The 19,714-nt window shown below is 48.5% G+C and overlaps 2 protein-coding genes across 9 annotated transcripts in view; one reads left to right on the top strand and one right to left on the bottom strand.

Annotated features, from left to right (window-relative positions):
- Window positions 1–1,865: 1,865 nt before the first annotated feature.
- On the bottom strand, window positions 1,866–16,110 carry MTRFR (mitochondrial translation release factor in rescue). Of its 3 annotated transcripts, XM_066260718.1 has the most exons (4): window positions 15,963–16,090; window positions 9,948–10,053; window positions 4,122–4,431; window positions 1,866–2,661 (listed from the first exon to the last, which is right to left on the bottom strand). In XM_066260718.1, the coding sequence occupies exons 3-4, from the start codon at window positions 4,401–4,403 to the stop codon at window positions 2,422–2,424; spliced, it is 522 nt and encodes a 173-aa protein (XP_066116815.1). In that variant the 5' UTR covers window positions 4,404–4,431; window positions 9,948–10,053; window positions 15,963–16,090; the 3' UTR covers window positions 1,866–2,421. The 3 variants fall into 3 exon arrangements, with proteins under 3 accessions (XP_066116815.1, XP_066116814.1, XP_066116816.1); XM_066260717.1 differs by lacking the exon at window positions 9,948–10,053 and having other exon boundaries at window positions 15,963–16,110; XM_066260719.1 differs by lacking the exons at window positions 9,948–10,053; window positions 15,963–16,090 and adding an exon at window positions 12,990–13,298.
- A 191-nt stretch (window positions 16,111–16,301) lies between these two features.
- MPHOSPH9 (M-phase phosphoprotein 9) overlaps window positions 16,302–19,714 on the top strand; it is a 50,715-nt gene continuing 47,302 nt past the window's right edge. For 4 of the 6 annotated variants that reach the window (XM_066260714.1, XM_066260713.1, XM_066260712.1 and 1 more), the window contains exons 1-2: window positions 16,302–16,411; window positions 19,087–19,351. Coding sequence is in view for 3 of the 6 variants with exons in the window: in XM_066260713.1 (XP_066116810.1) it covers window positions 19,245–19,351 (107 nt within the window). In the remaining 3 variants the exon portion in view is untranslated. Of the gene's footprint in view, window positions 16,412–19,086; window positions 19,352–19,714 lie in introns of those variants that run through there. The other 2 variants (XM_066260716.1, XM_066260715.1) reach the window with 2 other exon arrangements.

The raw sequence follows: 19,714 nt of genomic DNA, 5'->3' as shown, positions 1-19,714 counted from the left end.
ATAGGTGGGCATGTTCCCGTCTGGCCCAGAAACGTGCAGTGTGCTGGTGTGACCAGCACAGCGGGCTGGGGAAGGAGTGCGTGCGCTGCAGTCACCCAGCAGGGATGCGGCCAGGTTGCGCTCTGGTGCATTTTTTTTTTTTCTTTTTTAAAGAGACAGAGAGAGGGATAGATAGGGACAGACAGGAACGGAGAGAGATGAGAAGCATCAATCATCAGTTTTTTGTTGTGGCACTTTAGTTGTTCATTGATTGATTTCTCATATGTGCCTTGACTGGGGGGCTACAGCAGACTGAATAACCCCTTCCTTGAGCCAGTGACCTTGGGCTCAAGCTGGTGAGTTTTTGGTTTTTTTTTTAATTATTTATTTTAGTGAGAGAAAGAGAGAGAGAGAAGGTGGGGAGGAGCAAGAAGCATCAACTCCCATATGTGCCTTGACCAGGCAGGCCCAGGTTTTGAACCAGCGACTTCAGCATTCCAGGCCAACACTTGACCCAGTGAGCCATCACAGGCCAGGCATAGCTGGTGAATCTTGCTCAAACCAGATAAGCCCGTGCTCAAGCTGGCGGCCTCGGGGTCTTGAACCTGGGTCCTCCGCATCCCAGTCTGACGCTCTATCCACTGTGCTACCGTCTGGTCAGGCTCTGGTGCATTTTAATTGCAGCGGAGTCAGGAAGGGACGCAAGCCCGTGGTGGACGCAGTTGCTGACTTTGCCCTGTGCCGCCTCCCCCTGTTCCCACCATCAGGACCTTCTGGGTTCTTACCCTGTGAGCATTTCCAGGGTGCTACAGGAATCCTTTTCTTTTTTTTTTTTTTCCCATTTTTCTGAAGCTGGAAACGGAGAGACAGACAGACTCCCACATGCGCCCGACCGGGATCCACCCGGCACGCCCACCAGGGGCGACGCTCTGCCCATCCTGGGCGTTGCCATGTTGCGACCAGAGCCACTCTAGCGCCTGAGGCAGAGGCCACAGAGCCATGCCCAGCACCCGGGCCATCTTTGCTCCAATTGGAGCCTTGGGTGCGGGAGGGGAAGACACAGAGAGGAAAGCGCGGCGGAGGGGTGGAGAAGCAAATGGGCGCTTCTCCTGTGTGCCCTGGCCGGGAGTCAAACCCGGGTCCTCCGCACGCTAGGCCGACGCTCTACCGCTGAGCCAACCGGCCAGGGCAGGAATCCTTTTCATACAACGCAGCCACTAAACTCAAGCTGGCTGCCTTGTCTGGTGCTCACCGGAAGGAGAACCTGCCTTGGTGTCAGGACAACTCTGGGTTGTGCTTGATGTGCTGGGTGTCCGGGTGGTGGAGGTAATTTTTACTGCCAGTCCCCACGGAATGAGCGTTCACTTTGGCGAGGAGTGTGGGCAGTGGTGCAGGCACGGGGTGGTCCTGGGGAGAAGGGCTGTAACTAGCTGCCTGGAGGTAGGTATCTCTGGACGCAGAGATGAGGGAGGCTGTGTCTGACTGTGGGCACACCTCCCAGGTGCTCTCCCTCCTTGTTCTACATGTGAACTCGGGAAGTGTTCTAAGGAGCCAGGCCGTTAACCTTGCCTAAACGACACCAAACGACGGTAAAAGGGCAAACGATGGTGAGGGTGTTGAGCAACTTCACAAACAAGTCAGGTTTCTGGAAGCTTGTCTCATAAACCTGCTTGTAAGTCAACATACAGGGATATGTGTTTGCCCATCAGAAAAGGCACTTGGTCACAAGGTCTAGCCAGCTGATGGGGCTAGTAACTCACACACCTCTAAGTCTTTGCCGTCTTGTTCTCTCTTAACCTGACATGAAGCTAACTGATGTCTGAGTACCACTGAGCAGGGACCTCCCAGTGGATGACGGGATGACCCTAAAGGCTACTCATGTTTGTCTCAATTTTTTATTTTTTATTTATTCATTTTAGAGAGGAGAGGGAGAGACAGACAGAAAGGAGAGACAGAGAGAAGAGGGGAGGAGCTGGAAGCATCAACTCCCATATGTGCCTTGACCAGGCAAGCCCAGGGTTTCGAACCGGCAACCTCAGCATTTCCAGGTCGACGCTTTATCCACTGCGCCACCACAGGTCAGGCCTGTCTCAATTTTTAAAGATATTTTTTTTAATTTCTAACCTTTGATGATAAGATATAATCCCACAAGTGTATGGCTTAGAAAAATAAAGTGGCGTCCTTCTCACTACTGTCCAGAGCCAGAGCTGTGAGCCCATGCTCCCGAAGGACAACTGTCCCTCCCCTGAAAGCCCCCCGACTGTGCCTGTCGTGGCTTCCTGGTTTCCTTCCGTTTCATCCTAAGGGCATCTAGTCACAGCTTAGTCCACCATCTAAGAGATTGAAGACTTTTACATTGGTTGAGAATGCCGCTTTCAAAGCTCCGCAGTCACGCTGATGATGGCCTCACCACGTTGTTCCCGCCCAGCATCTGGTGGGCACTCAGTCGGACCCCGCTGCTTCTCCATGGAGCGTTCTGCTCGACGCCTGGAGCATCTTTAGCTGCTTCTTTTTCTCCAGTGTCTCCTTGGCTCTTCTTTTCCGTTCCTGCTTTTTCCTCTCTGCTTCCCGCTTCTCTCTGTGAGCCACACTGTCTTCACCGTTGTAAAAGATATCTATTTTTTCTTGTAGGATCCTCCGAGCTAGCTTTCTGTTTTGATCGACAGATCTTGTCTGATGGCACTGTGAGAGAGAGAATCCACAGTGTGAAAACCATAGGTCCCCAGGAATCACTGAACTCCATTCTGTCACCACAGATGGAGGCGGACCCAGGAGGCAGGGCCACGTCAGGAATCCCAGCGAGTCCCTGACAGGCACGAAAGCCACGTCCTTTCCGGCCTCTGCTCGGCCTCTGCCCTGTCCCGCCATCCCCTCCCCCACACATGTGGCTTTCATGGTGACTGTTTCATGGTTAAGAATGTTTTGTTTAGAAGCAATGGTGGTAGCCTTTAAATAACTTAAAAAGTCCCAAAATACTTTTGAGAATGTCAGCTGATGTGTCTAGCTTGTGACCAGGGAACAAGCCCTCTGTGTCAATGTTATCCTGTCTGTAGGAGGGCAGCGGGGACCTTACACCCCGTCAGCCACAGCTTCCTGAGCTGATACCCCAGCGCCGTGGCTGGTGCCCTGCCAAGCTAGTGGATGGAAGAGGAACACTGTGAAGTCAGGGTGGGAGAACAGGGCCGAAAGCAAATTTGAAGTAGGTTATACAAAATGGGTCAAACAAAAATTACGTCTGGTTTCAGAGTTGACCCGTTGCTCATGAATGACACTGTTTCAAGGAGGAAGAGAAAAGTGGTTGAGATTTTGATAAACTCTTGGCTCAAAGAGTCAGCAGGTAAGAAAGTCGCTGGAGACATGACTGTGGGTTGGGTTGGGTTTGGCCTGGGCTGACTCCTCAGCTGGAGGACCTGGGGCATATTGCTTAACCTCTCTGAGCCTCCCTTCCCTGAACCACTGTGGGGCAGAGTGGGAGATGGGCTTGTGTGACTTGAGTGTTACCGAGTGCAGCGTCGCTCAGGCCAGCGCGGGCTGGACCGCGCATGCTGGTACAGAGAGAGTGCCTTTGTTTTCTTGCTGCAGCCCAAGGTACAAGCCACCTTAGGGCCCTCTGGCAACCCTGGACGGACAGGCAGCTCCTCTGCACAGAGGCAGAGGAAGCAGGGGAAAGTGTCGCCGTTTCCTAGAGGTTCAGAATGTGTTGACTGCTGGTGACACTGATCAGAGCTCAGTGTTTCGTAGAGATGGAAGACTCCCATGGGCAGCAGAGCGCTGCAGTCTGAGTGCCGGGCAGGCCTGTCCCCATGCTCTCAGGCTCAGAAGGGGAGGTATGGCTGAGGGGGGAGGCATGGCTGAGGGGCGAGGGATGAAGAGGATGTGACCAGCCCAGTCAGCCAGCCAGCCCACTAAGCACTGCGGCTGCTCGCAGACGGCGGGCCTACTTGCTGCTCCAGGACATGGTGCCTGGGGCAGCGCTGAGGCCTGCCGTGGCTTTATAAGAACTGAGCTGCCTGTCGAATGCAGGGAGGGCAGCGGGAGCCTGACTCCAGAGGACCCCTAGGAGGCTCCTGAGGCTGCACGTGGCCTCAGGGAGGGATGGCTCAGGGCAGGGGAGAGATGTGCAGGGGACCCCTCCCCCCTACCTTGACGACCAGACCCGAGGGGAGATGTTTCAGCACCACGCAGTTGCTGGTTTTGTTGATCGCCTGGCCCCCAGGACCATGTCCCTTCACAAACTGCTCTTCGAGCTCACTCTCATCCAGGGGAAGCAGAGCAGGGCGGTCCTTCTTGCCTGCTTCTTGGACCAGAGGGGCTGCCGTCCCCGGGAACAACAGGGCCGGCCTCGCCCCGTGCTGGCGTCCCCACGGCACCGCGCACAGTCTGGTCAGCGGGGCAGGGAAGCGAAACAGGCCCAAGGCACTCATGGGCAGGGGGGCTCTGCTTGCGGAGGACCTGAGTGGGACAAGGATAACAGCAGCCTTTCAGAAAGATACACCTGCACTCATGTTATACCGCTGGTTCTGGGACAGCCTATAATACACCCGTTCAGACCACCCTGTCTCAGGGAGGGTCCTCAGGGAAGCAGTGAGGACAAGGTTTTCAGCCACCCACACCTGTCCCCAGCCTGGCATCAGCTGCTGTTGAGTCTTTTCTCATTATAGCCCAGAAATACCTGCAGAGCACCCAGAGGTGCCATTTCCTCAGGAAGGACAGGCTCTGGGTGTGAAACTCGGGAGAACAGGGCTGTAGCTGGATAAAGTACAAACAGCATGTGAAGCAAGAACCGGGACCTAAGTTGGGTACCACTGTTGGAACCCGCATGTGAAGGCGACAGCGTGCAATGGTCTGTGTTATAGCTGAGCTTAAACAGTCTGATACAGTAAATATCGTTATCAATCAATGTCATGGTTGTTGTTTTTAATGTTTCCAGTTTCTTGGGTTTGAATAGGAACATCTGTTCCCTCAGACGCACTGCCAACAACAGGATCCAACTGGTACTGCCGTTAGAGCTACCCGACTAGCTGACTTTCATCAAGGTGCCTGGTAGGTTCAGAGTGCCCCACGAGGTATTTTGTGAGCCATGCGAGGAGAAAACGCTGGGCTGTTTGTGGAGCGAAGTGTGGCCAGAGAGAAAGTGGTATTTAACAATAAGATCTGAGTAACTACTTGAGACCCAGCTTGAGACGGCAACGTCTTAGCTGACACATGAAGGAAACAGAGTAACAGCCGTGAGGACGGGAGCCCGTGGGACTTGCTTCTTTCGAGGGGTAGGAAGGCAGGATCTGCAGGTGTTATGTCTTCACATAACAAACGGGGGGCAGGGGGGACCACAACCTGGGCGGGTTTTCTCATCTGGGGAACGGGTGAACAAACCTTTCCCCACCCACCCAACAGGCTTAGAGCTCAGAGGAGAAAAGAGTTCCAGGAAGGTTCCCCCTTTCTTTTTGTAGCAAGAGAGAGGAGAAGCAGCAACTCATAGTTGCGTCACCTTCGTTGTTGATTGCTTTTCATACCGTGCCTTGACCGGAGGGCTCCAGCTGAGCCCCCCAGTGACCATGGGATCATGTTGATGATCCCATGCTCAAGCCGGTGACCTTGGGGTTTTGAACCTGGGATCTCAGTGTCCTGGGTCGAGGTTCTATTCACTGCGCCATCACCTATCAGGCCGGAAGGGGCTTCCGTTGATACCTTTGAAGGTATGAGAATGGTTTGTAGCAAAATCCCTGTAGCCTAGTGGATTATGGGAACTATGGTTGTGCCATTTGGTTATGCTTCTGGACGGACAAATATGTGGGCACTAAAAACAGACACTGCTCTACAACAACTGCTCTTATGCGGCTCTAAATAGCTTCTACTGTTTAAAACCTTGTAAATTCTAGCTCATGGCAACTGGTATCCTAAGGTGGACAGGAGTCCACCTAAGCCAACTCCTAAGCCCAGAGTATCTGTGCATCCACCAAACAATTTCTCCAGGCTTCTTCCCGCTTGTCACCTGTCACACCCTGTCGTTTTGACTGTTAACATCTCCTGGGCCCACACTGATCTGTAGGTAAGCACTTAGGAAGCGAATGAAGAACACTAAAAATCCTTCCTTGTAAAGACAAGCATTTTCTGTAACTTTAAAAACAATTTTTAGGCCTGACCTGTGGTGGCGCAGTGGATAAAGCGTCAATCTGGAAATGCTGAGGTCGCCAGTTCGAAACCCTGGGCTTGCCTGGTCAAGGAGCATATGGGAGTTGATGCTTCCTGCTCCTCTCCCCCTTTTCTCTCTCCTTTCTAAAATGAATAAATAAATTTAAAAAATTAAAAAACAATTTTTTTATTCATTGATTTTAGAGGGAGAAAACATCAGTCTGTTCCTGTAGGTGCCCTGACTGGGGAATCAAACTGGCAGCCTCTGTGCTTCGGGATGACGCTCTAACCAACTGAGCCATTCGGCCAAGGTGACGTTAAATCTAAGTGTCTTAGTCATCACAACAGTTGATGCTGCGATGGTACTGTTCACTAGGAATGATAAAGAGAGTGGTCTTTATCTCTCTTCTCCTGTTTGTTGTCCAATGCTGGTTTTCAGTTCTGGAACTGACACTACGGTCTAACCTCATCCTTCCTTTGTGGAAGAGCATCAGGGTGTTGTCAGCCCCTGTGGGTGACAGTGAAGGTGGTGTGGTAAGGTGGTGCTCCAAGGCTGGGGAGGGATGTGTTTAGAAAGAGTGTGCCCGTTAAAAGATTGTCTAAAAATGGCGTTTGTCTACCGTGTATGAAGTATTGCAGAAGTATTCTCGGGGAAACAAGGTAATCGATAAACCGAGGCCCTTTCCCTGAGACAGAGATGACAAAGGACCTGCTCCCTGGTAACAGTGCCGTGAGCAAGATCGGGCCGTGCCCAGAACCTCCCTGCCCTGCCTTATTCGAGCTTTCAATCCACAGAACAAAATTTCCTTTGTGTCTCAGTGCCTCGTCCTGGGGTTAGATTCATTATGGAACACGAGCCCAGCGCCTCTCTTGGGGTTTCTCTTCCGTTAGTAAATCTGACCAGGCAGGACAGCACTGGGATGTGGCCCAGTGACAAAGAAAGGAAGCAAGCCTGAGATGAGGCAAAACCCCCAGACAAAGAAGGGTGCTTTAAGCGGCTGCTTTGTCATCAGCCCAGAGTGTTTCCAATCTCTCTACCTTTCTGTCCTAGTTCAGAGCTGACAGGCACGCTGGAAGGTCTCCCACCCAACTGGAGTTCAAGAAGGTCCCCAGTGTTCAGTTACTGGCTGCTTTGTGTAACAGCTAATTCCAACAGCCAATCGGATGGTTCTAAATACTTTTAGTGTCTCCTGGAGCGCTGGCTGTACTCCAATGACAGCTAAAAATGACAAACACACCCATGGTTCCACTTCCCCAAAGCCCAGAGAAGAATACAGATTGGATTTCAGTTTTTGTGATACCCGCAGAGCAACCCAAAGTCTGGGGAACAATAAAAGCGGTTGAAATTAGAGCTCATCGTGACATTAAAAAAGAAGAAGAAAAAAAGGTAACAAGAAGTGCTGGTAAGGGGAAACCAGCAGTCTTGACAGCTTTGCTCCAATTCCTTTCTGGGAGCGCTGGGCTTCGGTTCAGGGCTGGCTCCCACCCTGACTTCCTGTCGCTCCGGGTTTCCTGGGATGCTGCCTTCTGCACCAAAGAGCTGACTGCAGTTCAGGTTAAAGCCTCTCTCATTGTCTGAGTCCCTTCCCCCTTGGTCAAGTTTGAGATAACAGGTGTCAGGTCTTGGAAAAGGGAATGTTAATTTGTTCAGTGATATTTTCCACATCTACTACTACGAACCAGGCATGGGCCTCGGGGAGCATACAGAGCCTGCAGCGAAAGAGAGGAATTAAGATGTCTGCGTGATATAAGCCACACGACCTGCTACAGAGCTGCTCTTCTCACTTTCCTGTGGCCCTGCGTCCCCTGGAGGGTCTGGTGTGGGGACTGGAACTGGTCTCTGTTAGGCTTCTCTTCTTGACCTGGATCCAGCCAGCACACAGTCCATCTGCTGGCTTCCACACCCACCCCAGACTGAGAGGACATCTGGTGGCATGATGGCACGTTCGGCTCTGGAACGTGGCTGTGACTGGAGCCAACAGTCACTGGTTTAAACCAGACACAGTGCAGTGAGGCCTGTTCCCCCCACAGCTCTACTGCTCTGGAGCGTGCTCCAGGGTCGGCAGGGCCTGTTGTGTCTAAGAAAGGATACTGACTCTGTTTTCAGGAAGGCACCGGAGTTCAGTCTCTGGACTCACCTTCTGGACGTCATTTGCTTAAAATTCACTGTTGAACTATTTTTTTTTTTTTCTGAAGCTGGAAATGGGGAGAGACAGTCAGACAGACTCCCGCATGCGCCCGACCGGGATCCACCCGGCACGCCCACCAGGGTCGAAGCTCTGCCCCTCTGGGGCGTCGCTCTGCCGTGACCAGAGCCACTCTAGTGCCTGGGGCAGAGGCCAAGGAGCCATCCCCAGCGCCCGGCCATCTTTGCTCCAATGGAGCCTTGGCTGCGGGAGGGGAAGAGAGAGACAGAGAGGAAGGAGGGGGTGGAGGGTGGAGAAGCAAATGGGCGCTTCTCCTATGTGCCCTGGCCGGGAATCGAACCCGGGTCCCCCGCACGCCAGGCCGATGCTCTACCGCTGAGCCAACCGGCCAGGGCCTGTTGAACTATTTTTAAAAATTATTATTTTTTTTTTATGAAGGGAAGAATACTAGTTTCTTGTAGCCACAATTTGCATGGTATATCAACCTTCTAGACAGGTCATGAAGACTGACCGAAGGAACCGAGGTGCAGATGAACTGAAATGGGAGCTTTAGGAAAGAAGGTTGTTCAAGTTCTCCCTGCTCAGCCTTCCAGGTGCAGACCAACCCCCAGGGGGCCTTGTTAGAGAAGACACTGGTTCATCAGGGCCTGGGGCTCTGCATGTCTTGCTTTCTTTTTTAAAATTTATTTATTGATTTTAGAGAGAGAGGAAGGGAGAGAAAGAGAAAGACCGTTCCTGCATACACCTGACCAGTGACTGAACCCACAGCCTTGGTGTATTAGGATGATGCTCTAACTAGACGAGCGATCCAGCCAGGGCAGACGCTGCATGTCTAACCAGCTCACACACCTAAAGGCTCTGAGCAAGCGTCTGGGAATTGTCTGATGTCCAAGATAGAGCCGAAGAAGGTAGGCAGGCAGCGGGAGGGGGGGGGGGTGAGAACAGAGGAAAGAATGAAATGAATATTGATTTGAGCTAACAGAGAAGGTAAGATGGTAACAAGGGGATTAGGAAACTAGGTCATCTGAAAAAGGGACACCCAAAATGTGGGCTCCTATTGCAGTCATGTTCTTGAACACTACTGTCTGATACAAACAGAATGCAACCTACGTGCAAAACCCTACATTTCCTTGTAGTCACGTGAAAAACAGTGAAGGGAGTGATAAAGTTAATTTTACTATATTAGCAAAATTCACCGAATATATTTTATTTCATGTATTTAACTCAATAGATCTAAAATGTTATTTCTACATGTAACCAATGTAGTAATGGTATTTTTATTATGTTATCTATTTACTTTTTCACCCGTTCCATCTTGGCTGCCACAGCTGGACAAGTGAAAGCACAAGGACCCTTTCTCTTGCAAGCAGAGCCTAGAATTCAGGAGTGCTGGCCGCTGCCTAGCCTCAGTTTCCCCTTCCTAGTCAAGGGATAAGAGGGCAGGTCTTCAAACAATAGCAGAAGGCTGGACACGACGCCGTGGGCTTGACCAGGCTGATTGCAGCCCTGCAGCTTTAAACAGCCAGCGGATGGCACCAGAGGCCTAGCGAGGGGCTGATTCTCTGAGAAACGCTTAGTAATAGTCACGTTTCCAACCTGTGTATGGCTGCTCTCTGCAGAATGGGAGGTGATAGTGAAGGTAGCCTCCCTCCACCTTTCACACCCAGCTCACCCTCCGGTTCTAGTCACCTGAAATCCCTCACGAGAGCCGGACTCCTTCCCAAATGGAATGGCGGAGAGCAGCTCGCATCTGAAACAGACCCGGGTGTCCTTTCCTAGGCTCAGTGGCGTCACCCTGGAGATAAAGCACTTTTCATCCACAGAAAGTGTTTGCCGGGAATTTCTCAAAGAAGAGGAGCTTAATGGATTGAGCAGGAAACGCAGAGCTGTTATCTTAGACTTGGGGGGTGGGGGAAGAAGAGACCACTCTGGGTCTGGTCTAAATTTAATAGGCGTATCGCTGCACGGTTGGAGAGACTAATGGAGCAGAGAAAGATAAAAGCTTTCAGTTCCTATGATAACATCCTGTTCCGTTTTTTGTTTGTTTTGTTTTAAATAGAAAACTTTGAATCCACAGAGAATTACACCTGTTCTATTCATGCGCATCACGGTGACTATATTCTCTTTACAGCATCTAACGGGAACTTGGTAACTTACCACATACATTATTAAAATCAGACAGAAACACATAAAAAAGGCTGCAATAATAACACTCCATTTTCTCCTAAAAGTCTCCAAGCTTCTATTTCCATAATGATGATGCCTTGTGTTTGTCTGGGAGTTAGTTTCCAACAGAACTTTCAAATACGAGCGTATCTGATACAAATAAAGAGATGCATGCTGAGGGGTTACTTCAGATATACCGTTGCAAGAGCAGTGGCTAGTCTATTTTTTAAACTAAACTGAGCCTTTCTACAGCTTGTTTCTTTACCTTTCAGAACATCTCCAGGTCTGTTCTTTCTCTAGCCCCTTAAAGTATGTTAGCTCATCACCCTCAATGTTTTCTTCTTAACGCCTCCTCTCATTTTCTGGTCCCTGAAGGGGACCGTCAGTGTGACCGGCATCAGGGTCTCGACTTACTGTGCATTTTGGCCACTATTGCTCCTGTACAATGGAGGTCATACCACCTAGGTGAGGAAAACACCCTACTGTCGCCACAAATGTAAAACAATCAGCACTTTGGATCCCTAAACTGGTGGTTTTCTTTTACTTTTTTTTTTTTTTTAACAGAGACAGAGAGTCAAAGAGAGGGACAGATAGGGACAGACAGACAGGAAGGGAGAGAGACAAGAAGCATCAATTCTTTGTTGTGGCTTCTTAGTTGTTCATTGATTGCTTTTGCATATGTGGCTTGACTGGGGGGGCTACAGCAGAGCGACTCCTTGCTTAAGCCAGTGACCTTGGGCTTCAAACCAGTGACCATGGGGTCATATCTATGATCCTATGCTCAAGCTAGTGACCGTGTGCTCAAGCCGGATGAGCCCGCGCTCAAACTGTTGACTCGAGGTTTTGAACTTGGGTCTTCCACATCCCAGTCTGATGCTCTATCTAGCGCCACTGCCTGGTCAGGCATAAATTGGTGGTTTTCAACTGCTGGTCTGCGGGCTGGTACCAGTCGACCAGAAATTTTATGTTTCTTTTGTGGATCAGCACCAGTCTGCGGACTTGAGGTTGAAAACCATAACTCCGAGGATCCTCTGACACGCCACCTACACTGCGGTCTTACTCCACAAACCCACTTGGCAAACAGATAATTTCATGGAATTCTGATTTAGAGCTCAGAGTGAAAAGGCTAGAACAGTGACTGGCTAATTATTTTACTTGTTTTGGTCCCATTTAAGAAGTACTTGGGTCTCTGGTTGGGTAAGTCAGTTGGTTAGAGTGTCATCCTGATACCCCAAGGTTATGGGTTCGATCCCCAGTCAGGGTACATACAAGAACAAATGCACAGCCTGACCTGTGGTGGCACAGTGGATAAAGCGTAGACCTGGAAATGCTGAGGTTGCCGGTTCGAAACCCTAGGCTTGCCTGGTCAAGGCACATATGGGAGTTGATACTTCCAGCTCCTCCCCCTTCTCTCTCTCTGTCTCTTCTGTCTCTCTCTCTCTCTCTGTCTCTTCTCTCTCTCTCTCCCTCTCCTCTCTAAAATGAATAAATAAATTTAAAAAAAGAACAAATGCACAAATAAGTGGAACAAATCGATGTTTCTCTCTAAAATCAATAAACAATAATAAAAAAAGAACTAGGAAACTTTGGAATTACCAAAAACATGCTGTTCGGTGAGGTCATAATTCTGGTCTATGAAAGCAGGAGCCAAGGAGAAAATGATGATGCCAAAAACACAGCTCTTGACTTCCCATGAGCTTCAAATGAAAAGCTAAAACCCACCTTGAACAAGTCCTGATTTAACCATAGAGATCTTTTTTTAAAATTTTTTATATTTTTTTTGTTTATTCATTTTAGAGAGAGGAGACAGAGAGAAAGAGAGAGAGAGAGGGAGAGAGAGAGAGAGAAGAGGGGGAGGAGCAGAAAGCATCAACTCCTATATGTACCTTGACCAGGCAAGCCCGGGGTTTTGAACCGGTGATCTCAGCATTCTAGGTGGACGGTTTACCCACTGTGCCACCACAGGTCAGGCCAACCAAAGAGATCTTTAGGAACTGTCTAATACAGTGTGTCTGTAAAGCCATGGTGCATTTTTGACTGGTCACAGGAAAGCAACAAAAGACGATAGAAATGTGAAATCTGCACCAAATAAAAGGAAAACTCTCCCAGTTTCATACCTATTCAGTGCAGTTTGATGTGGGCTCACGCACAGATTTTTTTTTAGGGCTCCTTAGGTAGCTATCCCATATAGCCTCTACAGCAGGGGTCCCCAAACTTCTTACACAGGGGGCCTGTTCACTGTCCCTCAGATCGTTGGAGGGCCAGACTATAAAAAAAAACTATGAACAAATCCCTATGCACACTGCACATATCTTATTTTAAAGTAAAAAACACAAAATGGGAACAAATACAATATTTAAAATAAAGAACAAGTAAATTTAAATCAACAAACTGGCCAGTATTTGAATGGGAACTATGCTCCTCTCACTGATCACCAATGAAAGCAGTGCCCCTTCTGGAAGTGTGGCGGGGTCCGGATAAATGGCCACAGGGGGCCACATGCGGCCCGCGGGCCGTAGTTTGGGGACCCCTGCTCTACAGACTCGTCACTGGCTGATGACCTACCAGAACAGGGTTTCTCCACCAAACTGCAGGTTTCCTTCAACTGCCTATCCCACCGAGTAATGTTATTCCTATGTGGTGGCGCTTCGTTATAAACGTGCCGATATTCACGTTGCACTTTGGTCACGGATTCGAATATAGCGAGCCACAGAATACACTGAACTTTCCTCTGTACCGTCCACATCTCAACTGGCATGGCCGTGGTCTGCTCCACTGTATACACGGTGTTATGTCATCATCTGCGCATGCACACATGCTGCCACATCATCCTACAGAAACTGGGAGGATTTTCCTTTTATTTGGTGCAGATTTCACATTTCTATCGTCTTTTGTTGCTTTCCTGTGACCGATCAAAAGTGCATCATGACTTTACGGACACACTGTATAGTAAGAAAAGTCATATTTAAATGATACCCAATTATTTTCTTCCATTTTAATGGTTAAAATACAAAGTTTTAGAGTTTCTCATCTTTTGCTGTGGAGAACTGGAAAAGATTCTGTTTGTATATAACAATCAATGACACAAAGTAACACCCCGGTTAACAGACACTGAATTTCTTAATCCATTAGTGGCTACTATTACTGAATAGCCTGATCTTATCCCAATGTGAAAAATCTTCACAATAAAGCTGTCAATTTAAAGACTTCATGACAAAAGAGAGATTTCGATTCTCCATTGAGCAATCTGATGTTATAATAAAATTATATGGTAATCATCCCTCATAAGGCCATAAAATTAGTATAAACTCTCCAGTATGGGGGTGGGGGAGGTTTACAGTAGATACACTCATTATACTTAATACATTTACTAGAATTTCTCAAGTTTTCTACATCTGTTTTTATTTTTTTAGATTTTATTTTATAGATATAGAGAGGGTATATGTTCATTGGTTGATTCTTGTACTTATCAGTACGACACTCTAACCAACTGGGCTACCCAGTCAGAGCCCATTGGTTGATTCTTGTATGTGCCCTGACCAGGATCGAACCCACAACCTTGCTGAATCGGTATGACTTATAACCAACTGAGCTACCCAGCCAAGGCTCCACTCTGAATTGTTTTAAATTAAGACCCTACTAAAGAGCCTAAGTTAACACATACGGTGTTAAGACCATACTAAAATATTTCATTCCATCAGGTGATTAACAAGATAACTAGGTTGATCAGAATACTGAGCATATGGACTTATTATTATTTAAGCCTTTTTTTTTTTTTTTTTTTTTTTTTTTTTACAGGGACAGAGAGAAAGTCAGAGAGAGGGATAGACAGGGACAGACAGACAGGAATGGAGAGAGATGAGAAGCATCAATCATCAATTTTTCGTTGTGGCACTTTAGTTGTTCATTGATTGCTTTCCCATATGTGCCTTGACCGCGGGCCTTCAGCAGACCGAGTAACCCCTTGCTCGAGTCAGTGACCTTGGGTCCAAGCTGGTGAGCTTTTTGCTCAAGCCAGATGAGCCTGCATTCAAGCTGGCGACCTCGAGGTCTCGAACCTGGGTTCTCCGCATCCCAGTCTGACGCTCTATCCACTGCGCCAGCGCCAGGTCAGGCTGGATTTATTATTATTGATGGCTAAAAAAGTTACCGACCTGTGGTGGCGCAGTGGATAAAGCATCGACCTGGAAATGCTGAGGTCGCGCCGGTTTGAAACCCTGGGCTTGCCTGGTCAAGGCACATATGGAAGTTGATGCTTCCAGCTCTTCCCCACTGTCTCTCTCTCCTCTCTGTCTCTCTCTCTCCCTTTCTCTCCCCTCTCTAAAATGAATAATAAAAAAAAAGGCAAAAGAAAAAAAGTTACCTATAACTCACATTGCCAAAAACAAAAAAATAACACTCTCAAAATGAACAGCATCCATCTGATTTTGCAGCCAAAGCAATGATCTATCTGCCTCTCACATGGTTAGGAACTGACCACTGGTGCTGGCTGCTTTTGGGGTGAATATTTTTCTTGTGCGGAAACACCTCTTTCCGTGGAGCTGTCTCAGGAACTCATACTTCCATGAGTGTAAGATTCTACATGGCGTCAAATAAGATTTTGTGATCAACTGAAATCAGTGATAAAAGTGCTGGGGCGGGGTGGGGAGGAGGTTGGGTGGATTTGAAATATTCACTGAGAACAGAGCCATATACTTAAAAAATAATTTGACTTGGGTTAGATATTACACGAGCATAATATTGACTGGTGGGTTAACACAATTTGGGGGTCGGGGTTGGTGGGTTGAATTTATTTAAGTTTTAAATCTTCCATATACGGATGGGCCGAGGTTTTGTGGCTAGACTGGATTCTTAAGGTGGAAACATTATTGCGAGGGGTACTTAAGGACAGGATGTGTGTCAATCCAAGGGCAAACACGGCTCCTGCGCCTTGGCTTTTCAGGCACATCTAAGTGACAGGCAAAGTCCTTTTACTGTGGGCTCAGGGCGCTGGGAAGATAAATCTAATCTAAAAGCTGGAAGGACCTTAGAAGGTGAGCTTATTTGAAGAATGTGGACGGCACAGAGCAGATGAGATGGGCTGGGGCTCCCAGGGAGGGACGCTGGAATCTCTGTAGTCCTTCTAAATATCTGGCAAGAGCCACACTGACACCTACTATGTGCCAGACCTAAAATAGCCCCGCTGCGTGTTCAGGGCGCCAAAAAGCTTTGCTGAACAAGTAAAGGAGGATCGTTCCATCTATCCTCGGTCTCGGGGGAGCTGTTTTCTCCAGAGTGGTGCGCTTCCGCCCCCCCTCCCCTCCCCTCTCTGTCCTTGAAGAGCCCCAGGGCTGACCCCTAGCAGCCTAGGACAGGCCAGGCCCAGGGAACACTTAGGTGTCTGGACTGGCTTCACCTCGCCGCCAGCAGGGCCTCAGGTCAATCGGGTTGCACGACTTAGGGTCGCAAACCCGGAAACTTAAAGCATCCGGGCTCCCAGTCCCCTCTCCAGAGCTCTTGACAATCGTATGGGTGCCTAGTTTCTCCGCGGACACTTACCTGGCCCCAGGATTGGCCTCCGCCCCCAAAGTTACGGGGAAACCCAGAATCTCCGCAGAACAGAAATCGCAGTCGCGATCTCCAGTCCGCGCACGCGCGGTTCCCCAGCCACAGCTTCCCTCACCTTGCCTGAGGCTCATTCTTTCCAACTGCGCATGCGGGAAGCTGAGGCCTCTTTCCCACGTGGCAGTGGTAAAACGACGTGAGAGCCAATCAGACGAGAGAACTTGACAAAAGCCCCGTCCCCTCCCCGTTCCCAGGCGTCGCACCTCCCTCTTCCGCGAGAGTAGCGGGAGGAGATCGGCGCGTGCGCGCGCCCCGCTGCTGGCTCGTCTCCGCCCCCTCCCGAGCAGCCAATCGCAGGCAAGGCGCCGGGCGCGCGCACGCTTCCATAAGTTTAACGGACCCGAAAGGCTGCTCGCTGGACGCTGAATTGAATCGGCGGCCAGGTAAGCGGCCGTCCGCCTGAGGGTAACTGCCGGTCTTTGGGGATAGGGGACGAGGCTTAGAAGACACGGCCTTAGAGGAGCCCTGAGAGTGCTGACGGGCTTAAGGGCGGGGGAAGACGACGGCTGCGCGACGCCGCCCTGTCACAGCCCTCCGGCTTGTGGGGGCTGCGGCCGTGTGTCTTTTCTAGAGTCCGTGCCCTTGAGTGACACCTGCGCGGCCCAATCGCTGAGCGTCTGTCCGCGAGGGGCGGGGGTCTTGTGGGATGCCTCTTTTCTTCTTAACTTGGGGCATCAACGAGGGTAGTTGATGGGACGGGTGGCCTCGCTGCTGTCGGACCGTTTAAGTGACTGCGTGGGTTCTCCCTCGCTGTCTCGCTTTTGACCCGCGAGTCCGCACCAACAACTGAGGTCTGGCTGTAATGTGAGCGCGAGAATGGCAGGATCCGGCTTCCCAACCCCTGAAAGCATCCCTTCCTCCCCCCCAACCCACCCCCGCCCCACCCCCCAGACTGCCAGCGGAGCCAAACTGCACGTTAACTTGTATGTCATCAGCAGACCCCGATCGCCCGTTTGCTTTTCCCCGGCCTAACCCTTTGTGTTGCTGTGAAGTATGAACACGTCTGTGTTCTATCTATTCTCCATGAAGTTTTCTTTCTTTACTTTTTTTTGCATTGTATAGCGGGTGTTTACCCCCGCCCCTTGCACCCCCTTTTCCCCCCACCTCGCGCCCCCGGGTGGAGAAGCATCGTTGCCTTGAATGTGGTTTTCCATCTGGATCGGCTGCATCCGGATGATCTCAACCGGGAAAGAATAGATGGGTGGCAGATCCTCGTCCCTTGAGAGCTTCTGTTGTTTTTCTGGTAGAAGAGCAGGGCGATTTGAAGCCAGGTATTTTCGTTGCCAGTTGGAAGGTGCAGCCCCTGACGTCTTCAATACCCCATTTGTCGTTGATGATGGGCCGGAGCCACTGGGGAGAAATCCATTGAGTTAGGTCCGGTTACCCTTGGCTTTCACACCTGTCCCTGAAGGACGTGGTTCCTTTTATGAGATGATGTTTGTTTTTAAGCTTGTACTTTGTACAACGGGGCCCTAGGAAGTGGGAACCGAGAGGAACCAGAATGCTAGGTAATTTTCCTCAGTTTCACTTCCAAAACTTTACATTTTGTAAGCAGCATAGGTTTTCTCTTCCCTCCCCTCCCTTTTTTTCGTTAAATACATGAATTTTCTAAGAAGGAGGCATTTATTTGACCTAGTACAGCCACTTTGCCTCTGTGTACCTAAACGTCAGTTCAGTTTTAGTTTATTTTTAAAGAAGTTAACGCATGCCCCAGAGTACAAAAGACTGTGTTGTGCAAAATGCAGTCCTTCCACCCCCTTGTTACAGCCAGTGGGGAACACCGGTGGTTAACAGTTTAATTGGCGCTTTTCAGTGTCAGATTACATGGTAAGCAGTTCCTATTCATCTACTCACTGTAAAAATCATCAAGCACAAACACTTGGTAGGATTTATTAAACAAGTGGACAAGGCATGGAGGCATTCCGTGGTTACCTAGGAGCATTCTGTCTAGAACCTTGATTGTTAAACACATAGAATTCTGAACTATTACTTGGAAAACATGATGCAGTTTTTTTGTTTTTTTTTTAATTTTTATTTATTTTTTATTCAATTTTTTTAGAGAGGAGAGGGAGAAGGAGAGAGAGAGAGAGAGAGAGGAGAGACAGAGAGAGAGAAGGGGGGGAGGAGCTGGAAGCATCAACTCCCATATGTTCCTTGACCAGGCAAGCCCAGGGTTTCGAACCAGCGACCTCAGCATTTCCAGGTCGACGCTTTATCCACTGGGCCACCACAGGTCAGGCTTTTTTTTTTTTTTTTAATTATTTTTATTTATTTATTCATTTTAAAGGAGACAGAGACAGAGAGGGGGGGGGAGGAGCAGGAAGCATTAACTCCCATATGTGCCTTGACCAGGCAAGCCCAGGGTTTTGAACCGGCGACCTCAGCATTCCAGGTCGAAGCTTGATCCACTGCGCCACCACAGGTTGGGCACATGATGCAGTTTTGCAGATCACCCTTAGTGTAGATTTTTTTATTGAGATATAATTTAATATACCATGAAATTCATTCTGTTCCTTGGTTTTTAGTACATTTACAGAGTTGTGCAACCATCAGCACTGTAATATCCGGAACTTGTCATCACCCTGAAAAGACACCCCATACCCATTTGGTCACTCCCATCCTCACCTTTCCCCAGCTCCTGGCAAACATTGATCTGTTTTCTGTGTAGATTTGACTATTCTAGATAGTTTGTGTAAATGGAATCATGTAACATATAGTCTTTTATTAAGGTCTTTTCTTAGCATGATGTTTCCAGCGTTCACATTGTAGTGTGTTCATCCACATTGTAGCATGTCTTAGTACTTCACTGCCTTTTTTAAAAGTATTTCACTGTTTTGTTTTTTTTTTATGGCTGAAAAAGATTCCTTTATATGGATACATCACATTTGTTTATTCGTTCAATAGTTGATGGCCATTTGGGTTGTTTCTGCATTTTGGCTATTAGTTGCTTGCCTTGATGTAGACTTGTATAAAAGGATCAGGAATTCCAAAGTTATGAAAAGATAGTTGCTAGGTATAGTGGCTTTTTATTAGCATTTTCCCCTCCATTTGTTTTCAGACTCTTGGGAGCTTAGGATATTTCACAGTTCTGAATGTTAACAACTGGAAATGCCTGTAGATGACGAAGCATCTGAAGATGATTTGGATTCAACGTCTTCAGACAGTGAAAGAGCAACTGCTTTCCAGTAAGAGAGCAAGTGTAACAGTTTGTACACTATGGAAGCGTTTGACCTGGTGAAACCCTTACAAAAAGCTTCATCTTCTGTAGAATCTGATGTAAAAAATTCTCCCTACTCTCTTGGACTGAACTTAAATACTAATAGGTAAGAATGGAATAGATAGATTTTTTAAAAATGTATTAACGAGTCAAAATAAATTTATTTGCATAGATTCTCAGTTTATCCACATAGTGTCATAGTTACTGGTTTGCAGGGGAGAAAAACCCCTAAACTCTGATCAGGAACCATTCAGGGACTGATAAAATTAGTTTTAGCCCTCCCATGGTTTCTGTCTCTGCCAGAGGTATTTTCTTTTGCATGGGAAACACTGTGAGAAAGAATTTGCTTCTGCTAGCTGTAGTTTTCTTTATACATTCTTGTTTTCAATAAAGTGCAAGAATGTCTTTAAAAATTTAGTTGTGTAAGTATCGTTCTTACATTTTTTTAAGTTAACAAGACAAATAATGT

This window comes from Saccopteryx bilineata, chromosome 2, assembly GCF_036850765.1.
Source record: "Saccopteryx bilineata isolate mSacBil1 chromosome 2, mSacBil1_pri_phased_curated, whole genome shotgun sequence".
Taxonomy (NCBI): Eukaryota; Metazoa; Chordata; class Mammalia; order Chiroptera; family Emballonuridae; genus Saccopteryx; species Saccopteryx bilineata.
This window is presented reverse-complemented; position numbering and strand designations above follow the sequence as displayed.